The 21,338-nt window shown below is 49.1% G+C and overlaps 1 protein-coding gene across 1 annotated transcript in view; it reads left to right on the top strand.

Moving 5' to 3' along the window:
- Positions 1–4,205: 4,205 nt before the first annotated feature.
- The window catches only part of LOC147672128 (uncharacterized), a 117,399-nt gene continuing 100,266 nt past the window's right edge, over positions 4,206–21,338 (top strand). The window contains exon 1 of the mRNA XM_086948016.1: positions 4,206–5,319. Coding sequence (XP_086804142.1) covers positions 4,206–5,319 — 1,114 coding nt within the window. The remainder of the gene's footprint in view (positions 5,320–21,338) is intronic.

The following is a 21,338-nucleotide window of genomic DNA, read 5'->3' as shown; positions in this document are numbered from 1 at the left end:
CCCAATTCACCCTCATAGCTGGCATAAGAGTTTTCATTAATGTTATTATTCTTTGAGGAAGAGCAGTAATCAACTGGTCAGGTTTAATAGCAGCCACTTGTCCGGCATCTGCCGCTACAATGGCAGCCCAATCACCGCCTAATTCATTCGGATGATTCTCCTGCCGAATCTTAGCCCATACCGGTTGCGGTACGACATTGCCGAACAACATATCGATATCGGCAAGATTCATTACCGTAGCATCTACGAGCTGCGATAACTCCTTATAATACCCTGTAGGATTTTTGCGCGGATCAGGCAAAGATTGCTTCACCTGTAGCACTTCCGATCGTTTCCATGGGAGATGTATCCACACTCTCTGGAAATGTGCCACTGTCGCAGGGTTAGCATTAGGATCAGCTGGTACCCAAACCGGCGGAACTTCACGCATAGGATATTGGCCAGACTCGTCTGGTTGTTTTTCAATATCCTCAACAAACAATGCATGAGGTATCGGAGCGGGACGAAAAGATAGCAATCGCTCAACAGCACGTCGAACGTTGGTATCCACTATCAGTCCATTTGCGAACTGAAGCTGAAGATCAGACAGGGCAGCCATCACCTCGTCAGGCGCATCGGCCGCTATCTGATCATGAAGGAACTTACACATTTCATTAAACACATATCTCTGGGTTGGTATATTGAATTGACAAAATGTTTCGAGGACAACACGGGGCGGACTTCTAAGAGGGTTCACCATCCAACCCATCGCCATATTATATAGCGCAACGAGTTCTCTGTTTCCAGGAAGCTGACTACGTCTCTGAGGACCATCGGAACCAGCAGACCCATGAACAGGTCCGAGCGAATGAAAGAAGCTAGCCGCAAGAGGAGAATTACGACTACGAGTAGAGGAAGAAAGATACGACACAGGACTAACAAGAGAAGGAGTAGAAACAGTAGCAACAGCAGGAGTTAACAAAACAGGAGCAGTAGCGGGAGCAGGAGTATGTGGAAGCGGAGGAGCAGTAGGGATAGCAACAGACAAAGGAGCAGGAACAGTCGGAAGGGCAGGTACAGGTTGAGGAACAGGCGGAGGAAGAATAGGTACGGCAGGGACCACAGGAGCCGCGGTACCCTGTACGTACGGAGGTGGCGACTTCATAAGATAAGACATTAAAGGATCCTCAACTGCCTCTTCCTTCTTTTCCGACTCCGTGGGCAAAGCAGGATAACATTTATCTACAGTCATACGCTGTAGTCTGTCAAACACTTCCTTATCCTTATCCTCCTTATCACGCTGAAATTGCTCTGCTTTCTTCACTATGGTAGCAACATTATCTCGCTGAGTGCGTTTATTCTGTCTGATTTCTTTCTGTCGGGCTTCTTTGCGCCACAACCGAAAGGCATCAAACATGGCCGGCCTTGATTTTCTTTCGAACAATTTAATCTCTAGATTATCTAAGATCGGGGCCTCGAAGCTACCATGAGGTGGCCAACGAAGGTCGCCGTCCTTCTTTGTATATTTAATCCAATAATCGTTAAAGGTAATTGGGCCTAGCCCATGCTTACTGTACAGGTCATAAGTAGGAGTTCCAACCGGAGGTATCGGACACGAGTCCTCCAGTCGGGAATCCATACCACAAGGTCTGAAACAACTAAACAAAGTACTACGACCAGGCATCTTGCACACTAGCCGAGTGTCACAAACTTCAAGGGTTACGGAATTTACCAAGTCCCAGCAAAGAACAAAACCCTCGGTTTTTGGCGGCTGCAGTCGTCAAACAACACAACAAAGTACCAAGTACTACAAATGCAATGGAACCATGCAACCACTAAGTAACCACAACCAAGAACTCTGGGAGCGACCCACAAATACTTAACTCAAAGATCGATGGCGTCACCAGGAAGGCCCGTCAGTCGTCTCGCTCTACCAAGGTCTACGCCAGGCGCCAAAACAGGTCTACAGTCAGGGCAGCAGTCCGTCGCAGCCGTCAGGAGGCGGGAATCTTCGCGGGAAAAGTCTTCAGGCCACTTATTTCGACAACAGGATCGATGAAGCGGAGTGCACCTTCCCTCGGAGATTTCACACGAAGTTCCTCACGATCGTCGGGCTTGGACCGGTACCACTGATGCAGCCCCACGTTGGGCGCCAACTGAAGGACTGGGTTCTTTACGACCCAGCGGTGCCAGGGCACAACACCTGAAACCTTCGTGGGTAACCTGCTCCGGCGTACGAATCACAGAGACACAGGACACTTCCTTCGGCGTCAAAGATTCAAGGTTTATTTGCTGCAGGGAACACAGAAGTCACGACAAGTACACCACGTGCAACTTGGGGAGACTGCTTCAAATTGGTTCTGTGGATCGCTCCTTTTATACAGTTTTTACCCATAAGACAACATGATACACAAAGGTTTACAACCCGGTTCCCACCATCATCCCCCAGAGGGGTCGCTTTGGTCACTTTGAAACACATGAGGTCCGGAACATAAGTGCGGAAACATTTGGCGGTTCCCAACTGTAAAAACCCATCTTCCCACCATTAGCGAATTCCAATCAGCAGTAAAACAGATCGAAACAGGAACAAGGACAGGTGCAGAGGAAGAGGGAAACAGTGGGGAGATCGGAAAGGGTGTAAAAGGGGAGGTATCGGGAAACACGAGATACAGGCATCAAAGGGACGTGCCTAATGAGATGCACGGCTGAGACAATAAGTCCGTGCGGCAAGATGAGCCTCGAGCGGCGCCATCTGCCTTACAGTAGCATCCCCCTCGTCAAAAAGACACTTATAAAGAACATGTGTCTTCCGCAAATATCTTGGGAGTCCCAGGGTCGCGAAGCGGACAACGTCCATTCGCTGGCTACTTGAGGGCAAGAGACAAAATGGATGCCGTATCTAAGATGGAACCCATGGGTACAAATAGAAATACCCACGTAACAGACGAACGGTTTAGGTTAGCACAGCAAAACTGCGTACACCCACTAAACTCGTAATTTGCGGTTCACAGATACCAGACTCGACTATTTTCGTGCGAGTCGAATGCACCACTTACAATTGTCACGGAACCTCAATGTAACATAGTACACAGAAGTTCATAATAGAAAAATCAAAACTATAATGGATAAAAGTTCATCAAGGACTGAATCAACTCCTAGTAATGGCCCACACACCACACAACACATACATACCAACATACATACCACTCAATTCATAAATCATACAACACTCCGCAAAGATATAAAAAATAAGTGATGAATTATGGACAGTTGGAGTAATATCCCAGGTGCTTCAGATGGTTCTCAAAAGGAACAAACGCCAATGCGCGTTTCGGTGTAAAGCTCCAGCCGGGGCTACACCTTCATCAGGGCAGGAGTGGAGAATACCCAATATCACCATTCATAGACTACAAGTTTTTCACAGCGACGCAGCTTGTGCACTACATCATCTTCAGAGGTGGGCACGCGCCATACCTATATTGAAATAACAAATCCAGGGTCGAGAGGTCTAGTCCCTCACTTCATTGCAAACCAGGTGGAAATGCATTCACCCATACAAAAGCAGAGATCTCCTCGCTTGAATTTATTTCCTATTTCAAAATTATAGAAGATCAGATCAGGTGGACGCAGCTTTGGTACAAGTTCCTTTCATCCACAAATTTGACAGCCCACAAGCCTATTCAGACTAGATTCTTCCCCGTTATGGTTTGGTTTCTCCTCTTTTATGTATTTCTGATTCAGTTCCAAGAAACCCCCGGTTGAACATGCTCTCTATATGTGCAATGACATAACAAGCGTTTTGTAGATCATGTAAAGGTTTGGTATGTTGGCGCGTGCTTCAGTCACAGACCTGAATACTGCAAAAGAGAGGTGTACAGTGCAAGTGAGGATGATAGCGCAGTCTTGTCTGCCAGGGTATTATAAACCTTTCATTGCTGCAAGGCTGTTACAGTATTCTCTTTTTGTGGTTGCACAGTGTACACTTTGAGCAGACCAAGGAACAGACGAAATGTTGGAAACACATTTCAAATCCGTGCCTTTCATAGTATATGAACTATGTTGCGGGTATTGTGAAATTTTAATGATTCCATTTTTTTCAGGTTTTAGAAATTCGCAATTTTCTCTGATCAGGAGTATTTTGACCTAACTGTCCTGTGATAACGTGTTGTCGTTTCTCTTTTCCTCTCCTCTGCAGGCACTTGAGACTTGAACATCAATTTACTAGAATGGGCAGAAGACGGGCTCCAGAAAAGAAAGTGACAGCGCAGTGTTCCCGTGAATCCGTAAGAGCCACAGCCCCATCTTTACCTCGTCATGACGTCTCAACTTCAAGATCCCGAAATGATGCTCAGAGGGACCAGGACCTGGAACCGCTTTCGGAGAACCTGCCCCACATTATCCTTCTATCCATGCTGGAGGAGTTGGAAGCCAAACTGGATAACTTGATGAATACTGTGGAGGACATACCTTCTAGAGTCGCTGGGCTGATTAAGAAAATCTTTATAGAAAAGGATCAAGGTTCCCTAGATAATGGCGCAGTGTCTTTGGAGGTGGTCTGTCCGGCGAGTATTAGAGATTGTGCTGCTGCAACACCTCAACTGGACAGGTCAGAGGAACCGAGCTTGTGTCTTCAGACAGTGTGTTATGATGAGCATGCACCAAAGCAGGAGTGTACGCTCTCCACGCCAACTGATGTTCAAGGGCGTCCAGAGGAGCCAAACCTTTGTCTGCAGCCAATGTTTCCAGATCGACATCACCCACAGCAGGACCAGTGGGTGCAACCTGGGTTTCCAGATAGAAATGCAGTACAGCAGGATTGTCTTCTATCCCGGTGCCCTCAGACAGATCCTCCAGGCAGATCACTGGAGGCAAACCTGTGTCTTCACTCAGAATTTGTTGATGGGCAGACACCAAAGCAAGACCAGAGCGTACAGACGGCGTTCCCAGAAGAGTGGGAGCCAGATGAGCCCCTGAAGCAAGAACCATCCCCATTGTCTACTAATAGCTGGGACCAGAAACAGAACCTCTGCCCACACCCACTATTTCCTGAAGGACACAAACCACAGCAAAACTACCATATACAACCCGCGCTACCAGATGGGAACGGACCGGATGATCCCTTGGAGGAAGAACTGATGTGTTTTCATTTCCAAGATCCCCAGGAGAACCGCAGCCTACAACCCGTGTCACCTGATGGGATGTCATCAGACGAACACATAGAGTCTGGGCTATTGTCCTTTGATGAGTTGGGGTTACAACAAACCCAGTGCCTACAGCAACACCTATGCTTGAAGCAGGAATTCCCTAATGCACCATTATTGCTGTTCGAAGCTACCCCAGGTATGTGTTTCACTATAAATGGACTCTCAGAGTGCATACTAACAGATGTAACCTCTTCAAAATGCGTAATATCAGATTTTATAAAGTCTCTGAGGGAAGGATTATGGTTTGGATGGAACCCACTGAGCGATACTGACCCCCAGAGTACGAGTACACTGGGTGCAGATGTTTCCCTGCACTCTCCTCCTCTATTTCCACACAGGACTGCATCCTTCCTGTGCAGAAACAGGCCTGGTTATGGGACTCTGCATGAGACAAATAGGCCAGTAGCTCTTGTCGTTCCATGATCGTCCCCATTCCAGGCTGAGGAACTGGAAATAGTGTTATTCATGGGAGGAATTACTGGCCAGAATCACACGTAATAGTCGGATGCAAGTGATGTGGTGTTCATTGAGATTAGCAGACATGCGTAGTCTAGAGAGGGAACTGTGTTTCTAGTTGGACTGTTACATTGGGTAAGACGCAGTCGTCTCCAGTTCCTGATATAAAAATCCTAGTCTGTATTCGGCCCCAACAGCAGGACTGACCAGGGATGTTGTTGTCACTGCAGGGTTCTCCAGGAGTGCACACCACCTCATGATAGACAGATACACAAAGGTTTTGGAACTGCTTGTTTTTTTCTTCACGCGCCAGGACACTCTGGTAGTATTTGAGCGCGCTATAAAACAGCTAAAAAAAAAAAAAATAACTCTGAGGTGACTTCCAATAATCTTATTATATGCACCAGGTGGTACTTTATCCTGTATAATGCATGTTCACACCATCACCGTTCCCACAAATCTTAGTGCGTCGCTCCTACATATGCAGCAACTAACATGTTTGAAAACATGAAGAATGAACTTAAAACCTCTTGTGCAAAAGTAAACATCAAAGCCGTTAGATATTTCATCCAAAAAGATGTTAGAAACTGTTCAATAAAAGCCCATTGAAAAAAAAAGCTGCAGTAGCTCGAAACGTGAAGAAACATGCAGAAATATTCCACCCTTCCTTTATCTAAGGAAACTAATAAACATATTCCCTCTGCTTCTCATAGTAAGCTAGTAACACACAGCAGAAGTAATAAAAGCAAAGTTCTGTTTGTTGCTTTAAACAGCTGCTTCAATTATGCTTCGTGACTTGACCTTCTTTTCACATCAGCTGCTGGCGCTGGCAGCAGGCATTGTGCCCACAGAACTCGACTGTAATAACTTATAAAAGCTGAGTTCTGACGTCTTTTCTTCATAATCACTGACTTGGTGCGTCACAAATTCCTGATTATAAAGAAATTGGAGACTGCCATTTATACAGGGATTACAGAATCCCATGTAATATAATTATATATATACATATAATAACTTTGGTACAGTTCAATGAATCTGCACAAAACTATTTGGGATTGGCATGGCTAGTTTCATGCAGTGTTTTTTGTGGTCCTCAAATTAAGCCACTAGTCCTTTAAGATAGAGCTAGCTGGACCTTGTGAGAAGTTGGCCTGGTATATAATGCTCACTAATTCTAGTGATCACTTTGTACCATGCCAAGCAACCCTTATGATGATGGTTGTAATTCAACCTTGTAGACCAGTTATCCTAGTGGTAACGTGGACAAAGCAGTCTTAGGCTAAACTCTGAAAGGCATGTGAAGCCAGCTGTTATACCATACACAACCCCCTTGAATACCAAATGAAAGGGACACCACACAGATATATATTGAAAATATATATTGATTTATTAACTATTAAAATCCCCTGGACTCTTTATGAGCACAGAAGCACAAGCGTTAAATCACAAGACAGTTTAAAATACACAAAAGTTGCACAATATGGATGAGCCCTAGGGGCCACCTAAACCATATACTAAGAAAGTGGTATAAGAGATACCAAGAGGAAAGTGAAGAGGCCTAGGGCCTTGGGAATCGCTGGAGCTATTCGAGACTGGCAATGACTAAGTCGGGAAAGGCCCACGGGACTCGGGTGCAGTGTTCAAAGTGCACGCACTTTTCAATACAAAGTCTATGGTGCGTAAAAAGCACAAAGTTAGAAAGTTAGGAACCTTCCGAGTGACCTACGGAGCTGAAACTTAAAACACAGGCCCTTGGGATGTGTACCAGTGCAGGAGCACCGGCGGAGCTGAGTTACCTCACCCACAGGAAGCGGGTGCACAGGGTCGAAGTTGTGTCGGGTTTCGTCACGCTGGTCGATGGTGCTTGGAGCGGAAGATGCTGCAGGCGGCTCGATGAGAAGAGTTCCGGTGGATCCAAGGGTGGATCTGTAGATGTGAAGACCTGAAAGCAGAGGGGACAGTGTTCAAAGTCACTAGCCAGTGACTACCGTGGAACCAGAGTGGAACCAGGCGATGTCGGGTGCAAACAGGCGTTGTCGGGTAGCTTCTTTCTGCAGCCACGTGGATACCCGGGGTCGAGGACGTCCAGGAGTCGGTCACGAGCTGTCCCACGTAGGCTTCTCGCTGTTGGCGGTGTCGGCGACCTGATCGGAGCAAACAGGCCTTGGCAAATGCAAGCCACGCAGAAGTTGAAAGATGCTGTTCACTCGGACCAGCAAGGTCAGAGCGGGTGCTCCTTTTCACAGGAGCTTGGGTAGGTCTGGAGCAACCAGACCTGCTGTTTAAATCTTCGGGTTCGTCGCCAAGATGGCCGCTGACCACGTGGCTAGTGGCCGGGATGGCGCGTCGAGTGGCACAGTGCAAAAGGGCCCCACGCAGATCGTGGAGATGCTGGGGGGCTGATCTTTGGTGCAAGGGCTGCTCGGTGGTGGGGGTTCTCAATCCCCAAAGCACAACGTCGAGGATGCCTCAGAAGCTGCGCAGTCAGCTTTACGAGTGTCTTCCAAGAGGTCCGGTCCCACGTCACTCGGTGCCTCCACGGGTCCCTTCTTTGCAGGGACTGTGGATCGGGCTCTGAGAGGTCTGGGAGTCTGGTTCTTGTCGGGCTCTGGGCTCGGTCTCCGGCGGGAGGCGGCGGCAAAGCAGACGTCGAGTTGCTGGTTGGTACCTGTGTTCACAGGGTGGTCACTCCTTGGCCACAAGGGAGATTCTTCTTCAGTCTTCTGTGCAGCAGAATGTCGAAGTCCAGTCTTCTTCTTAGTTTTAAGTTGATTTCGGGATGATCTGCTGTGCAATGGCACTGCTCCCCCTCTTATTCCCAAACTGGGGGTGGATCACCTACTAGGTCCCTCCTCTGGGAGGAACCAGGAAGGGGGGCGGTTACACCCCCTTTCCTTTGTCCAGCTCCGCGCCAGGACTGGGGCTGGAAGGCCCCAGAACCGGTTTGGGCTGGCCTATGCACGGGGACACCTTGTGTGCCCCGGGCATGTCTGATTCTTTTCAGCCCTGTCCTACCTAATACACAAAATCCTGTCTGGGGTGGTGCTCGCACCTCCCAAGGCAGGAAACCCTTTGTCCAGGCCACCATCTGCCGAGTTTCGGTCAGCAGCAGGAGGCCAGACTTGTGTCTGTGGTGGCAGCGTCCATTTTGTGAAGCTGAGGCTCTGTTTAACTTTAACCGGGGTTAAGGCTACACACATGTCGTGTCCCTCTAGAAGGGTGGAATGCTATCCCGGTCGCCAGAATTGGCGAGGGGATAGTATTCCAATTCGTATGACACCTTACTCGACATGTTTTGATAAAGCCAAACCAAAGATAGCATTTAACCGCGAGGATTATAATGCACTTAAGAGTATATGGTATGGCAATATCCCGGAACAGCTTAGGGAGTTGTTCCCGACAGCTGCAGACAGGCTCAGCTCATGCCAGAGCACCATCTCACATATTTCCAAGCACTCTGCCTCCAGGATTGATGAGGCCTTCCATAGGAGTGGCTGATAGGAACATATGTGTCCAGTTTAGGGTTAGGCACAGACATACTGTACCTAAGTAAGAGGTGGTTACACCGACTTACCCCAGCTGAGTGATCAGCCAGTTGTGTCAAATATGGAGGCCAGGTCAGGGGTGGCACAATACGTGCTGCAGCCCCTGGTAGGCCTTGGATACACCTATGCCCTGGGCACCTAGGGTGCACTATTACAGGGGCTCATAAGGTGAACCAGTTCCAATTCGTAATGCACCTAAAGTGCATTGGCATCAATTTAGAGAGAGAACAGCAGGCTGTGGGTCTGATTAGCAGGCCCACAGCCACATTAAGTCAGAAACCAGTGAAGCAAAAAGCAAAAATTTGGGGTGACCATAGGATAGCAGACCCTACTCTCCTACATAACCCCCCCCAAACGCAGGGACATTAGACTAACCTTGACCAGTTGTGTCTTCATGTTCTAAGTGGAAGTACCTGGAGAGACCATCTGCGTTGCCATGGTCAGTCCCTGGGCGGTGCTCCACTGTAAAGTCCATCCCCTGTAGGGAAATGGACCACCTGAGTAGTTTGGGGTTTTCACCCTTCATCTGATTAAGCCATAGGAGGGGCTTATGGTCGGTCTGAATCTTGAAGTGAGTGCCAAATAAGTATGGTCTCAACTTCTTCAGGGCCCACACCACAGCAAAGGCCTCCCTCTCTATAGCTGACCAACGTTTCTCTCTGGGGGTCAGCCTTCTGCTAATGAAAGCAATGGGCTGGTCCTGGCCATCTACATTTAGCTGTGAAAGCACTGCTCCCACTCCCAACTCAGAAGCATCTGTTTGGACAATGAACTCTCTTGAGTAGTCAGGACTCTTCAGGATAGGTGCAGAGCACATGGCCTTCTTCAGGTCATCAAATGCCTTTTGACAGATTTCTGTCCACTGAACCTTTTTGGGCATCTTCTTGGATGTCAGATCATTAAGAGGAGTCACAATGGACCCATAGTTCTTAACAAACTTCCTGTAGTACCCAGTCAGGCCCAAGAAAGCTCTGACCTGAGTCTGGGTAGTTGGAGGGGACCAGTCCTTGATGGTCTGGATCTTACTCTCCAGTGGTTGAACTTGGCCTCCACCTACAAGGAGGCCCAGGTATACAACCTTGCTCTGCCCTATCTGGCACTTTGTTGCCTTGATAGTGAGGCCTGCCTTCTGCAGAGCCTCAAGCACTTCCTTCAGGTGGATCAGGTGATCCTCCCAGGTGGAGCTAAAGACAGCAATATCGTCCAGATAAGCTGCACAAAAGTCATCCAACCCAGTGAGGACTTGGTTCACCAACCTTTGGAAGGTGGCAGGTGCATTTTTCAAACCAAAGGGCATCACCACAAACTGATAATGCCCACTAGGGGTAGAAAATGCTGTCTTGGCTTTAGACTCCTCAGCTAACCTGATTTGCCAGTAGCCAGCTGTCAAGTCAAATGTGCTCAAATATTTGGCAGAAGCCAACTTGTCAATGAGCTCATCTGCCCTTGGAATAGGGTGTGCATCTGTCCTGGTGACAGCATTGAGTCCTCTGTAATCCACACAGAACCTCATCTCTCTCTTGCCATCTTTGGTGTGAGGTTTGGGGACCAGAACCACTGGACTAGCCCAGGGGCTCTCTGAAGGTTCAATGACACCTAATTCCAGCATCTTTTGCACCTCAGTCTTTATACAGTCCCTGACGTGGTCAGGTTGCCTGTAAATTTTGCTCTTTACAGGAAGACTGTCACCAGTGTCCACCACATGTGTACACCAGTTAGTCTGACTGGGTGTCAATGAGAACATATGCCTGTATGCCTGTAGAACTTGTCTGCAGTCATGTTGCTGATGTTCAGTGAGGCTGCCACCTAGGGCCACACCATCAACTGAGCCATCCTCAGGGTTCTGAGTGAGCAGGTCTGGGAGAGGGTCACTCTCTTCCTCCTGTCCCTCATCTGTAGCCATGAGCAAGCCCATGTGCCCTGCTGACATATGCCTTCAATCTGTTCACATGGAGCACCCTGTGGGGGCTCCTGGGAGTTCCTAGGTCCACCAAGTAGGTAACCTCTCCCTTCTTTTCCAGAATTGTATGGGGTCCAGACCATTTGTCTTGGAGTGCTGCTGGGGCCACTGGCTCCAACACCCATACCTTCTGTCCAGGCTGAAATTCAACAAGGACAGCCTTTTGGTCATGCCAAGCTTTTTGTAATTCTTGGCTAGCCTCAAGGTTTTTGGATGCCTTTTCCATGTACTCTGCCATCCTGGAGCGGAGACCAAGTACATAGTCCACTATGTCCTGCTTAGGCTTTTTGAGAGGTAACTCCCATCCTTCCTTCACAAGACACAGGGGTCCTCTTACAGGGTGCCCAAACAACAATTCAAAGGGGCTGAAGCCAACCCCCTTTTGAGGGACCTCTCTGTAAGCGAACAAAAGGCAGGGCAGAAGGATGTCCCATCTTCGCCTGAGCTTTTCAGGTAATCCTTTAATCATGCCCTTTAGGGTCTTGTTAAATCTCTCAACAAGCCCATTGCATTGTGGGTGATAAGGAGTGGTGAACTTGTAGTTTACACCACATTCCTTCCACATAGCTGTCAAATATCCAGACATGAAGTTAGTACCTCTATCGGATATTACCTCCTTAGGAAACCCCACTCTGGAGAAAACTCCAAGTAAGGCCCTGGCCACAACAGGAGCTGTTGTGGTCCTAAGGGGAATTGCCTCTGGGTACCTGGTGGCATGATCCACTACCACCAGTATGAATCTGTGCCCAGATGCTGTAGGGGGATCCATTGGACCAACAATATCAATCCCCACTCTCTCAAAGGGAACCCCCACCACAGGTAGTGGTATCAGGGGGGCCTTTGTTGTTCCACCTGCTTTACCACTGGCTTGGCAGGTTTCACAGGAGCGACAAAACTCCTTGGTGTCTTCAGACATGTGAGGCCAGTGAAAGTGAGGGACAAGCCTGTCCCAAGTCTTGTTCTGGCCTAGGTGTCCTGCTAAAGGAATATCATGGGCCAAGGTGAGTAGGAAGCCCCTAAATTGCAGAGGTATAACCAACCTCCTGGTAGCACCAGGCTTGGGGTCTCTAGCCTCTGAATAAAGGAGTCCATCGTCCCAATATACTTTATGGGCACCTTGAGCATTCCCAGCAGCCTCAGCAGCAGCCTGCTGTCTGAGGGGTTCAAGAGAAGGACAGGTTAACTGAGCCTGCCCCAAGTCTGCCCTAGAAGGTCCCCCTGTCCCCAGAAACTCAACCTGATCAGGTTCAAGTTCTTCAGGGACAGTTCCTTCAGGGGTCTCAAGATCAGTTTCCTGTGAAGCCTGATCCTCACTTGTAGGCAGTTGGGAAGGCGCAGCCTTAACCCTCCTGTTCTTCTTCTTGGGAGGTACTTGGTCCATTGTTCCAGGATCCAAGACCTGAGGTTCAGAGAGGCACTTTTTGGCCTGTGACCTGGTCACAGCAAGGACATGTGATGAGATCCCTAACATCTCTGCATGAGTCCTGTACTCAACTTCTGACCATAGAGAGTTCTCCAGGTCATTGCCCAACAAACATTCTACTGGGAGATCAGCACTAACCACAACTTTCTTTAGGCCAGTTACCCCTCCCCAGGAAAAGTTAACAAGTGCCACACTATGTGTAGTAGTGACATTGCTGGCATTGGTCACCAGGTAATCATCGCCTGGCATGTATTGTCCAGGGTCCACAAAGTTAGGTGTCACCATAGTGACACTGGCACATGTGTCCCTGTAAGCTTGAGCCACTTTGTTGTTAATCAAAGGTGTCTGTCTGTATTTGCCCAGATTACTGGGACTTATGTCAGGGACCAAATCTAGGTCCCCTTCACAAACCAGAACAGCCTGTGTAAGAGTTCTGACTAGGTCAGAATCTCCTCCAGTTCCCAAAGTGATTCCCACTAAACCCTTGGCTTGAGGACCAGCACTGCTGACTGTACTAGTGGGTGCAGGTGCCTTAGGGGCTGCAGTGCTGGGGGCTCCACCCTTTTTACACTCACTTGTCCAGTGAGAGGTGTTCTTACAAGTTTTACACCAGGGTTTCTTCTGACCTTCTTTCTTCTACTTCTTGGAAGTTTGGGACCCACCCTCTGTCTCAGTTTGGGGCCCTGTTGAAGACTTCTGGTCTTTAGCTTTCTGCTCCCCACCCTTCTGGTCTGTTTTCTTCTGGTCACCACCCTGGTTCTGGTTCTGGTTCTTTTGCTTAACTCTGGTTCTTACCCATTTATCTGCCCTCTTTCCCAATTCTTGGGGAGAGGTCAAATCTGAGTCAACCAAATGTTGATGCAACTGCTGGTTCTGACAATTATTTAAAATTTGTTCTCTCATCAGCAAATTATACAATCCTTCATAGTCTGTAACCTTGCTTCCCAGCAACCATCCCTCCAGAGCCTTAGTGGCACACTCAACAAATTCAGACCAGTCCTGAGTCTGTGTCTTCTGGGTATCTCTGAACATTAACCTGTACTGTTCAGTGGTTAAGCCTAACCCATCAATCAGAGCACTCTTCAGGACCAGGTAGTTTCTAGAATCCCCATCACTAACTGTGAGGAGTCTGTCTCGGCCTCTACCTTCAAAGGAGAGCCACAAGATTGCTGCCCACTGCTCCTGAGGGATCTGCTGTACTCTGCAGGCTCTCTCCATTGCAGTAATCCATTTATGGATATCATCCCCAGCTTTGTAGGGGGGCACAATCTTACTCAGGTTTCTATTATCAAAAGACCTGTCTTTATCCTTGTGGATATTGCTGCCACCAGTGGGTTCTATTACCCCACTCTCTCTAGGCTGTCTTGCTCTAGCAAGTTTCTCCTTAGCCAGGGCAACCTCTAACTCTTGCCTCTGGATCCTAAGCTCAGCCTCTCTCATCTTGGCCTCATGTTCCCTTCTCTGAGGGCTAGTCATCTCCTTTCTGGAGTGACCATGAGAGCCTCTAGAGACATGGGAGGTATTGGATTCACCTGAGTGATGCCTTCTCCTCCTATGGCCCTGGTTAAGTCCACCTGGGGGTCTGAATGGGTTGTTACCTGATTCATTCCCAAGTTGACTTAAGTTAGCCTGGTTCAGTCTACTGACCAGCACCTGACTATCTCTGTCATCATCTGTCTCACTGCTTTCCACCTCCTCTTCTTCTTCCTCTACATCTACCTGAGGGGCTCCAGTGGTGGAGGCTTCCTCATCTACCAGGATGATAGGGGCAGGGGTGTCTACAGTGTCATCCTCTGAAGGATGGCCTCCTTCAGCATCCCCTGTGGGGTTTGCTTTAGAGGTCTTTAGAGCCTCAGACTGATCCAAGAGCTCTCTTAGGTGGTCTGTAGTAGGGGAAGGCCCTGTCTTCAGACCCCTTAAGACACACAGCTGTCTTAATTCCTTAAAGGGAAAAATAGCAAACTGGGATGGTGCCCTTGGAGGGTCACTCTCAACAGGAGTAAGTCCACTGGACCCCTCTGCTCCAGACATTGCTCTAGTGTGGGTGGATGTGTTGCAATCTACCTACACTGGTGTTTACCTACTAAACCTATCTAGTAGTTGTAGCTAGGGTGTGCTACTCCCTTTGCTCTACAACAACTAAGTTCAGTAGAACTTAAGTATACTAGTCTTGTTTTATATGTACCTAGCAGGTACCTGTATGATCTTTCAAATGATAATCTCAAAGATTGTAATGGTAAAACAACAGCAAGCTCAGATCCCAATCCGCTGCTCACCAATGTGAGAAGTTGGCCTGGTATATAATGCTCACTAATTCTAGTGATCACTTTGTACCATGCCAAGCAACCCTTATGATGATGGTTGTAATTCAACCTTGTAGACCAGTTATCCTAGTGGTAACGTGGACAAAGCAGTCTTAGGCTAAACTCTGAAAGGCATGTGAAGCCAGCTGTTATACCATACACAACCCCCTTGAATACCAAATGAAAGGGACACCACACAGATATATATTGAAAATATATATTGATTTATTAACTATTAAAATCCCCTGGACTCTTTATGAGCACAGAAGCACAAGCGTTAAATCACAAGACAGTTTAAAATACACAAAAGTTGCACAATATGGATGAGCCCTAGGGGCCACCTAAACCATATACTAAGAAAGTGGTATAAGAGATACCAAGAGGAAAGTGAAGAGGCCTAGGGCCTTGGGAATCGCTGGAGCTATTCGAGACTGGCAATGACTAAGTCGGGAAAGGCCCACGGGACTCGGGTGCAGTGTTCAAAGTGCACGCACTTTTCAATACAAAGTCTATGGTGCGTAAAAAGCACAAAGTTAGAAAGTTAGGAACCTTCCGAGTGACCTACGGAGCTGAAACTTAAAACACAGGCCCTTGGGATGTGTACCAGTGCAGGAGCACCGGCGGAGCTGAGTTACCTCACCCACAGGAAGCGGGTGCACAGGGTTGAAGTTGTGTCGGGTTTCGTCACGCTGGTCGATGGTGCTTGGACCGGAAGATGCTGCAGGCGGCTCGATGAGAAGAGTTCCGGTGGATCCAAGGGTGGATCTGTAGATGTGAAGACCTGAAAGCAGAGGGGACAGTGTTCAAAGTCACTAGCCAGTGACTACCGTGGAACCAGGCGATGTCGGGTGCAAACAGGCGTTGTCGGGTAGCTTCTTTCTGCAGCCACGTGGATACCCGGGGTCGAGGACGTCCAGGAGTCGGTCACGAGCTGTCCCACGTAGGCTTCTCGCTGTTGGCGGTGTCGGCGACCTGATCGGAGCAAACAGGCCTTGGCAAATGCAAGCCACGCAGAAGTTGAAAGATGCTGTTCACTCGGACCAGCAAGGTCAGAGCGGGTGCTCCTTTTCACAGGAGCTTGGGTAGGTCTGGAGCAACCAGACCTGCTGTTTAAATCTTCGGGTTCGTCGCCAAGATGGCCGCTGACCACGTGGCTAGTGGCCGGGATGGCGCGTCGAGTGGCACAGTGCAAAAGGGCCCCACGCAGATCGTGGAGATGCTGGGGGGCTGATCTTTGGTGCAAGGGCTGCTCGGTGGTGGGGGTTCTCAATCCCCAAAGCACAACGTCGAGGATGCCTCAGAAGCTGCGCAGTCAGCTTTACGAGTGTCTTCCAAGAGGTCCGGTCCCACGTCACTCGGTGCCTCCACGGGTCCCTTCTTTGCAGGGACTGTGGATCGGGCTCTGAGAGGTCTGGGAGTCTGGTTCTTGTCGGGCTCTGGGCTCGGTCTCCGGCGGGAGGCGGCGGCAAAGCAGACGTCGAGTTGCTGGTTGGTACCTGTGTTCACAGGGTGGTCACTCCTTGGCCACAAGGGAGATTCTTCTTCAGTCTTCTGTGCAGCAGAATGTCGAAGTCCAGTCTTCTTCTTAGTTTTAAGTTGATTTCGGGATGATCTGCTGTGCAATGGCACTGCTCCCCCTCTTATTCCCAAACTGGGGGTGGATCACCTACTAGGTCCCTCCTCTGGGAGGAACCAGGAAGGGGGGCGGTTAAACCCCCTTTCCTTTGTCCAGCTCCGCGCCAGGACTGGGGCTGGAAGGCCCCAGAACCGGTTTGGGCTGGCCTATGCACGGGGACACCTTGTGTGCCCCGGGCATGTCTGATTCTTTTCAGCCCTGTCCTACCTAATACACAAAATCCTGTCTGGGGTGGTGCTCGCACCTCCCAAGGCAGGAAACCCTTTGTCCAGGCCACCATCTGCCGAGTTTCGGTCAGCAGCAGGAGGCCAGACTTGTGTCTGTGGTGGCAGCGTCCATTTTGTGAAGCTGAGGCTCTGTTTAACTTTAACCGGGGTTAAGGCTACACACATGTCGTGTCCCTCTAGAAGGGTGGAATGCTATCCCCGTCGCCAGAATTGGCGAGGGGATAGTATTCCAATTCGTATGACACCTTACTCGACATGTTTTGATAAAGCCAAACCAAAGATAGCATTTAACAGCGAGGATTATAATGCACTTAAGAGTATATGGTATGGCAATATCCCGGAACAGCTTAGGGAGTTGTTCCCGACAGCTGCAGACAGGCTCAGCTCATGCCAGAGCACCATCTCACATATTTCCAAGCACTCTACCTCCAGGATTGATGAGGCCTTCCATAGGAGTGGCTGATAGGAACATATGTGTCCAGTTTAGGGTTAGGCACAGACATACTGTACCTAAGTAAGAGGTGGTTACACCGACTTACCCCAGCTGAGTGATCAGCCAGTTGTGTCAAATATGGAGGCCAGGTCAGGGGTGGCACAATACGTGCTGCAGCCCCTGGTAGGCCTTGGATACACCTATGCCCTGGGCACCTAGGGTGCACTATTACAGGGGCTCATAAGGTGAACCAGTTCCAATTCGTAATGCACCTAAAGTGCATTGGCATCAATTTAGAGAGAGAACAGCAGGCTGTGGGTCTGATTAGCAGGCCCACAGCCACATTAAGTCAGAAACCAGTGAAGCAAAAAGCAAAAATTTGGGGTGACCATAGGATAGCAGACCCTACTCTCCTACATAACCCCCCCCCAAACGCAGGGACATTAGACTAACCTTGACCAGTTGTGTCTTCATGTTCTAAGTGGAAGTACCTGGAGAGACCATCTGCGTTGCCATGGTCAGTCCCTGGGCGGTGCTCCACTGTAAAGTCCATCCCCTGTAGGGAAATGGACCACCTGAGTAGTTTGGGGTTTTCACCCTTCATCTGATTAAGCCATAGGAGGGGCTTATGGTCGGTCTGAATCTTGAAGTGAGTGCCAAATAAGTATGGTCTCAACTTCTTCAGGGCCCACACCACAGCAAAGGCCTCCCTCTCTATAGCTGACCAACGTTTCTCTCTGGGGGTCAGCCTTCTGCTAATGAAAGCAATGGGCTGGTCCTGGCCATCTACATTTAGCTGTGAAAGCACTGCTCCCACTCCCAACTCAGAAGCATCTGTTTGGACAATGAACTCTCTTGAGTAGTCAGGACTCTTCAGGATAGGTGCAGAGCACATGGCCTTCTTCAGGTCATCAAATGCCTTTTGACAGATTTCTGTCCACTGAACCTTTTTGGGCATCTTCTTGGATGTCAGATCATTAAGAGGAGTCACAATGGACCCATAGTTCTTAACAAACTTCCTGTAGTACCCAGTCAGGCCCAAGAAAGCTCTGACCTGAGTCTGGGTAGTTGGAGGGGACCAGTCCTTGATGGTCTGGATCTTACTCTCCAGTGGTTGAACTTGGCCTCCACCTACAAGGTGGCCCAGGTATACAACCTTGCTCTGCCCTATCTGGCACTTTGTTGCCTTGATAGTGAGGCCTGCCTTCTGCAGAGCCTCAAGCACTTCCTTCAGGTGGATCAGGTGATCCTCCCAGGTGGAGCTAAAGACAGCAATATCGTCCAGATAAGCTGCACAAAAGTCATCCAACCCAGTGAGGACTTGGTTCACCAACCTTTGGAAGGTGGCAGGTGCATTTTTCAAACCAAAGGGCATCACCACAAACTGATAATGCCCACTAGGGGTAGAAAATGCTGTCTTGGCTTTAGACTCCTCAGGTAACCTGATTTGCCAGTAGCCAGCTGTCAAGTCAAATGTGCTCAAATATTTGGCAGAAGCCAACTTGTCAATGAGCTCATCTGCCCTTGGAATAGGGTGTGCATCTGTCCTGGTGACAGCATTGAGTCCTCTGTAATCCACACAGAACCTCATCTCTCTCTTGCCATCTTTGGTGTGAGGTTTGGGGACCAGAACCACTGGGCTAGCCCAGGGGCTCTCTGAAGGCTCAATGACACCTAATTCCAGCATCTTTTGCACCTCAGTCTTTATACAGTCCCTGACGTGGTCAGGTTGCCTGTAAATTTTGCTCTTTACAGGAAGACTGTCACCAGTGTCCACCACATGTGTACACCAGTTAGTCTGACTGGGTGTCAATGAGAACATATGCCTGTATGCCTGTAGAACTTGTCTGCAGTCATGTTGCTGATGTTCAGTGAGGCTGCCACCTAGGGCCACACCATCAACTGAGCCATCCTCAGGGTTCTGAGTGAGCAGGTCTGGGAGAGGGTCACTCTCTTCCTCCTGTCCCTCATCTGTAGCCATGAGCAAGCCCATGTCTGCCCTGCTGACATATGCCTTCAATCTGTTCACATGGAGCACCCTGTGGGGGCTCCTGGGAGTTCCTAGGTCCACCAAGTAGGTAACCTCTCCCTTCTTTTCCAGAATTGTATGGGGTCCAGACCATTTGTCTTGGAGTGCTGCTGGGGCCACTGGCTCCAACACCCATACCTTCTGTCCAGGCTGAAATTCAACAAGGACAGCCTTTTGGTCATGCCAAGCTTTTTGTAATTCTTGGCTAGCCTCAAGGTTTTTGGATGCCTTTTCCATGTACTCTGCCATCCTGGAGCGGAGACCAAGTACATAGTCCACTATGTCCTGCTTAGGCTTTTTGAGAGGTAACTCCCATCCTTCCTTCACAAGACACAGGGGTCCTCTTACAGGGTGCCCAAACAACAATTCAAAGGGGCTGAAGCCAACCCCCTTTTGAGGGACCTCTCTGTAAGCGAACAAAAGGCAGGGCAGAAGGATGTCCCATCTTCGCCTGAGCTTTTCAGGTAATCCTTTAATCATGCCCTTTAGGGTCTTGTTAAATCTCTCAACAAGCCCATTGCATTGTGGGTGATAAGGAGTGGTGAACTTGTAGTTTACACCACATTCCTTCCACATAGCTGTCAAATATCCAGACATGAAGTTAGTACCTCTATCGGATATTACCTCCTTAGGAAACCCCACTCTGGAGAAAACTCCAAGTAAGGCCCTGGCCACAACAGGAGCTGTTGTGGTCCTAAGGGGAATTGCCTCTGGGTACCTGGTGGCATGATCCACTACCACCAGTATGAATCTGTGCCCAGATGCTGTAGGGGGATCCATTGGACCAACAATATCAATCCCCACTCTCTCAAAGGGAACCCCCACCACAGGTAGTGGTATCAGGGGGGCCTTTGTTGTTCCACCTGCTTTACCACTGGCTTGGCAGGTTTCACAGGAGCGACAAAACTCCTTGGTGTCTTCAGACATGTGAGGCCAGTGAAAGTGAGGGACAAGCCTGTCCCAAGTCTTGTTCTGGCCTAGGTGTCCTGCTAAAGGAATATCATGGGCCAAGGTGAGTAGGAAGCCCCTAAATTGCAGAGGTATAACCAACCTCCTGGTAGCACCAGGCTTGGGGTCTCTAGCCTCTGAATAAAGGAGTCCATCGTCCCAATATACTTTATGGGCACCTTGAGCATTCCCAGCAGCCTCAGCAGCAGCCTGCTGTCTGAGGGGTTCAAGAGAAGGACAGGTTAACTGAGCCTGCCCCAAGTCTGCCCTAGAAGGTCCCCCTGTCCCCAGAAACTCAACCTGATCAGGTTCAAGTTCTTCAGGGACAGTTCCTTCAGGGGTCTCAAGATCAGTTTCCTGTGAAGCCTGATCCTCACTTGTAGGCAGTTGGGAAGGCGCAGCCTTAACCCTCCTGTTCTTCTTCTTGGGAGGTACTTGGTCCATTGTTCCAGGATCCAAGACCTGAGGTTCAGAGAGGCACTTTTTGGCCTGTGACCTGGTCACAGCAAGGACATGTGATGAGATCCCTAACATCTCTGCATGAGTCCTGTACTCAACTTCTGACCATAGAGAGTTCTCCAGGTCATTGCCCAACAAACATTCTACTGGGAGATCAGCACTAACCACAACTTTCTTTAGGCCAGTTACCCCTCCCCAGGAAAAGTTAACAAGTGCCACACTATGTGTAGTAGTGACATTGCTGGCATTGGTCACCAGGTAATCATCGCCTGGCATGTATTGTCCAGGGTCCACAAAGTTAGGTGTCACCATAGTGACACTGGCACATGTGTCCCTGTAAGCTTGAGCCACTTTGTTGTTAATCAAAGGTGTCTGTCTGTATTTGCCCAGATTACTGGGACTTATGTCAGGGACCAAATCTAGGTCCCCTTCACAAACCAGAACAGCCTGTGTAAGAGTTCTGACTAGGTCAGAATCTCCTCCAGTTCCCAAAGTGATTCCCACTAAACCCTTGGCTTGAGGACCAGCACTGCTGACTGTACTAGTGGGTGCAGGTGCCTTAGGGGCTGCAGTGCTGGGGGCTCCACCCTTTTTACACTCACTTGTCCAGTGAGAGGTGTTCTTACAAGTTTTACACCAGGGTTTCTTCTGACCTTCTTTCTTCTTCTTCTTGGAAGTTTGGGACCCACCCTCTGTCTCAGTTTGGGGCCCTGTTGAAGACTTCTGGTCTTTAGCT

This window comes from Lissotriton vulgaris, unplaced genomic scaffold, assembly GCF_964263255.1.
Source record: "Lissotriton vulgaris unplaced genomic scaffold, aLisVul1.2 SCAFFOLD_2304, whole genome shotgun sequence".
NCBI classification, from domain to species: Eukaryota; Metazoa; Chordata; class Amphibia; order Caudata; family Salamandridae; genus Lissotriton; species Lissotriton vulgaris.
This window is presented reverse-complemented; position numbering and strand designations above follow the sequence as displayed.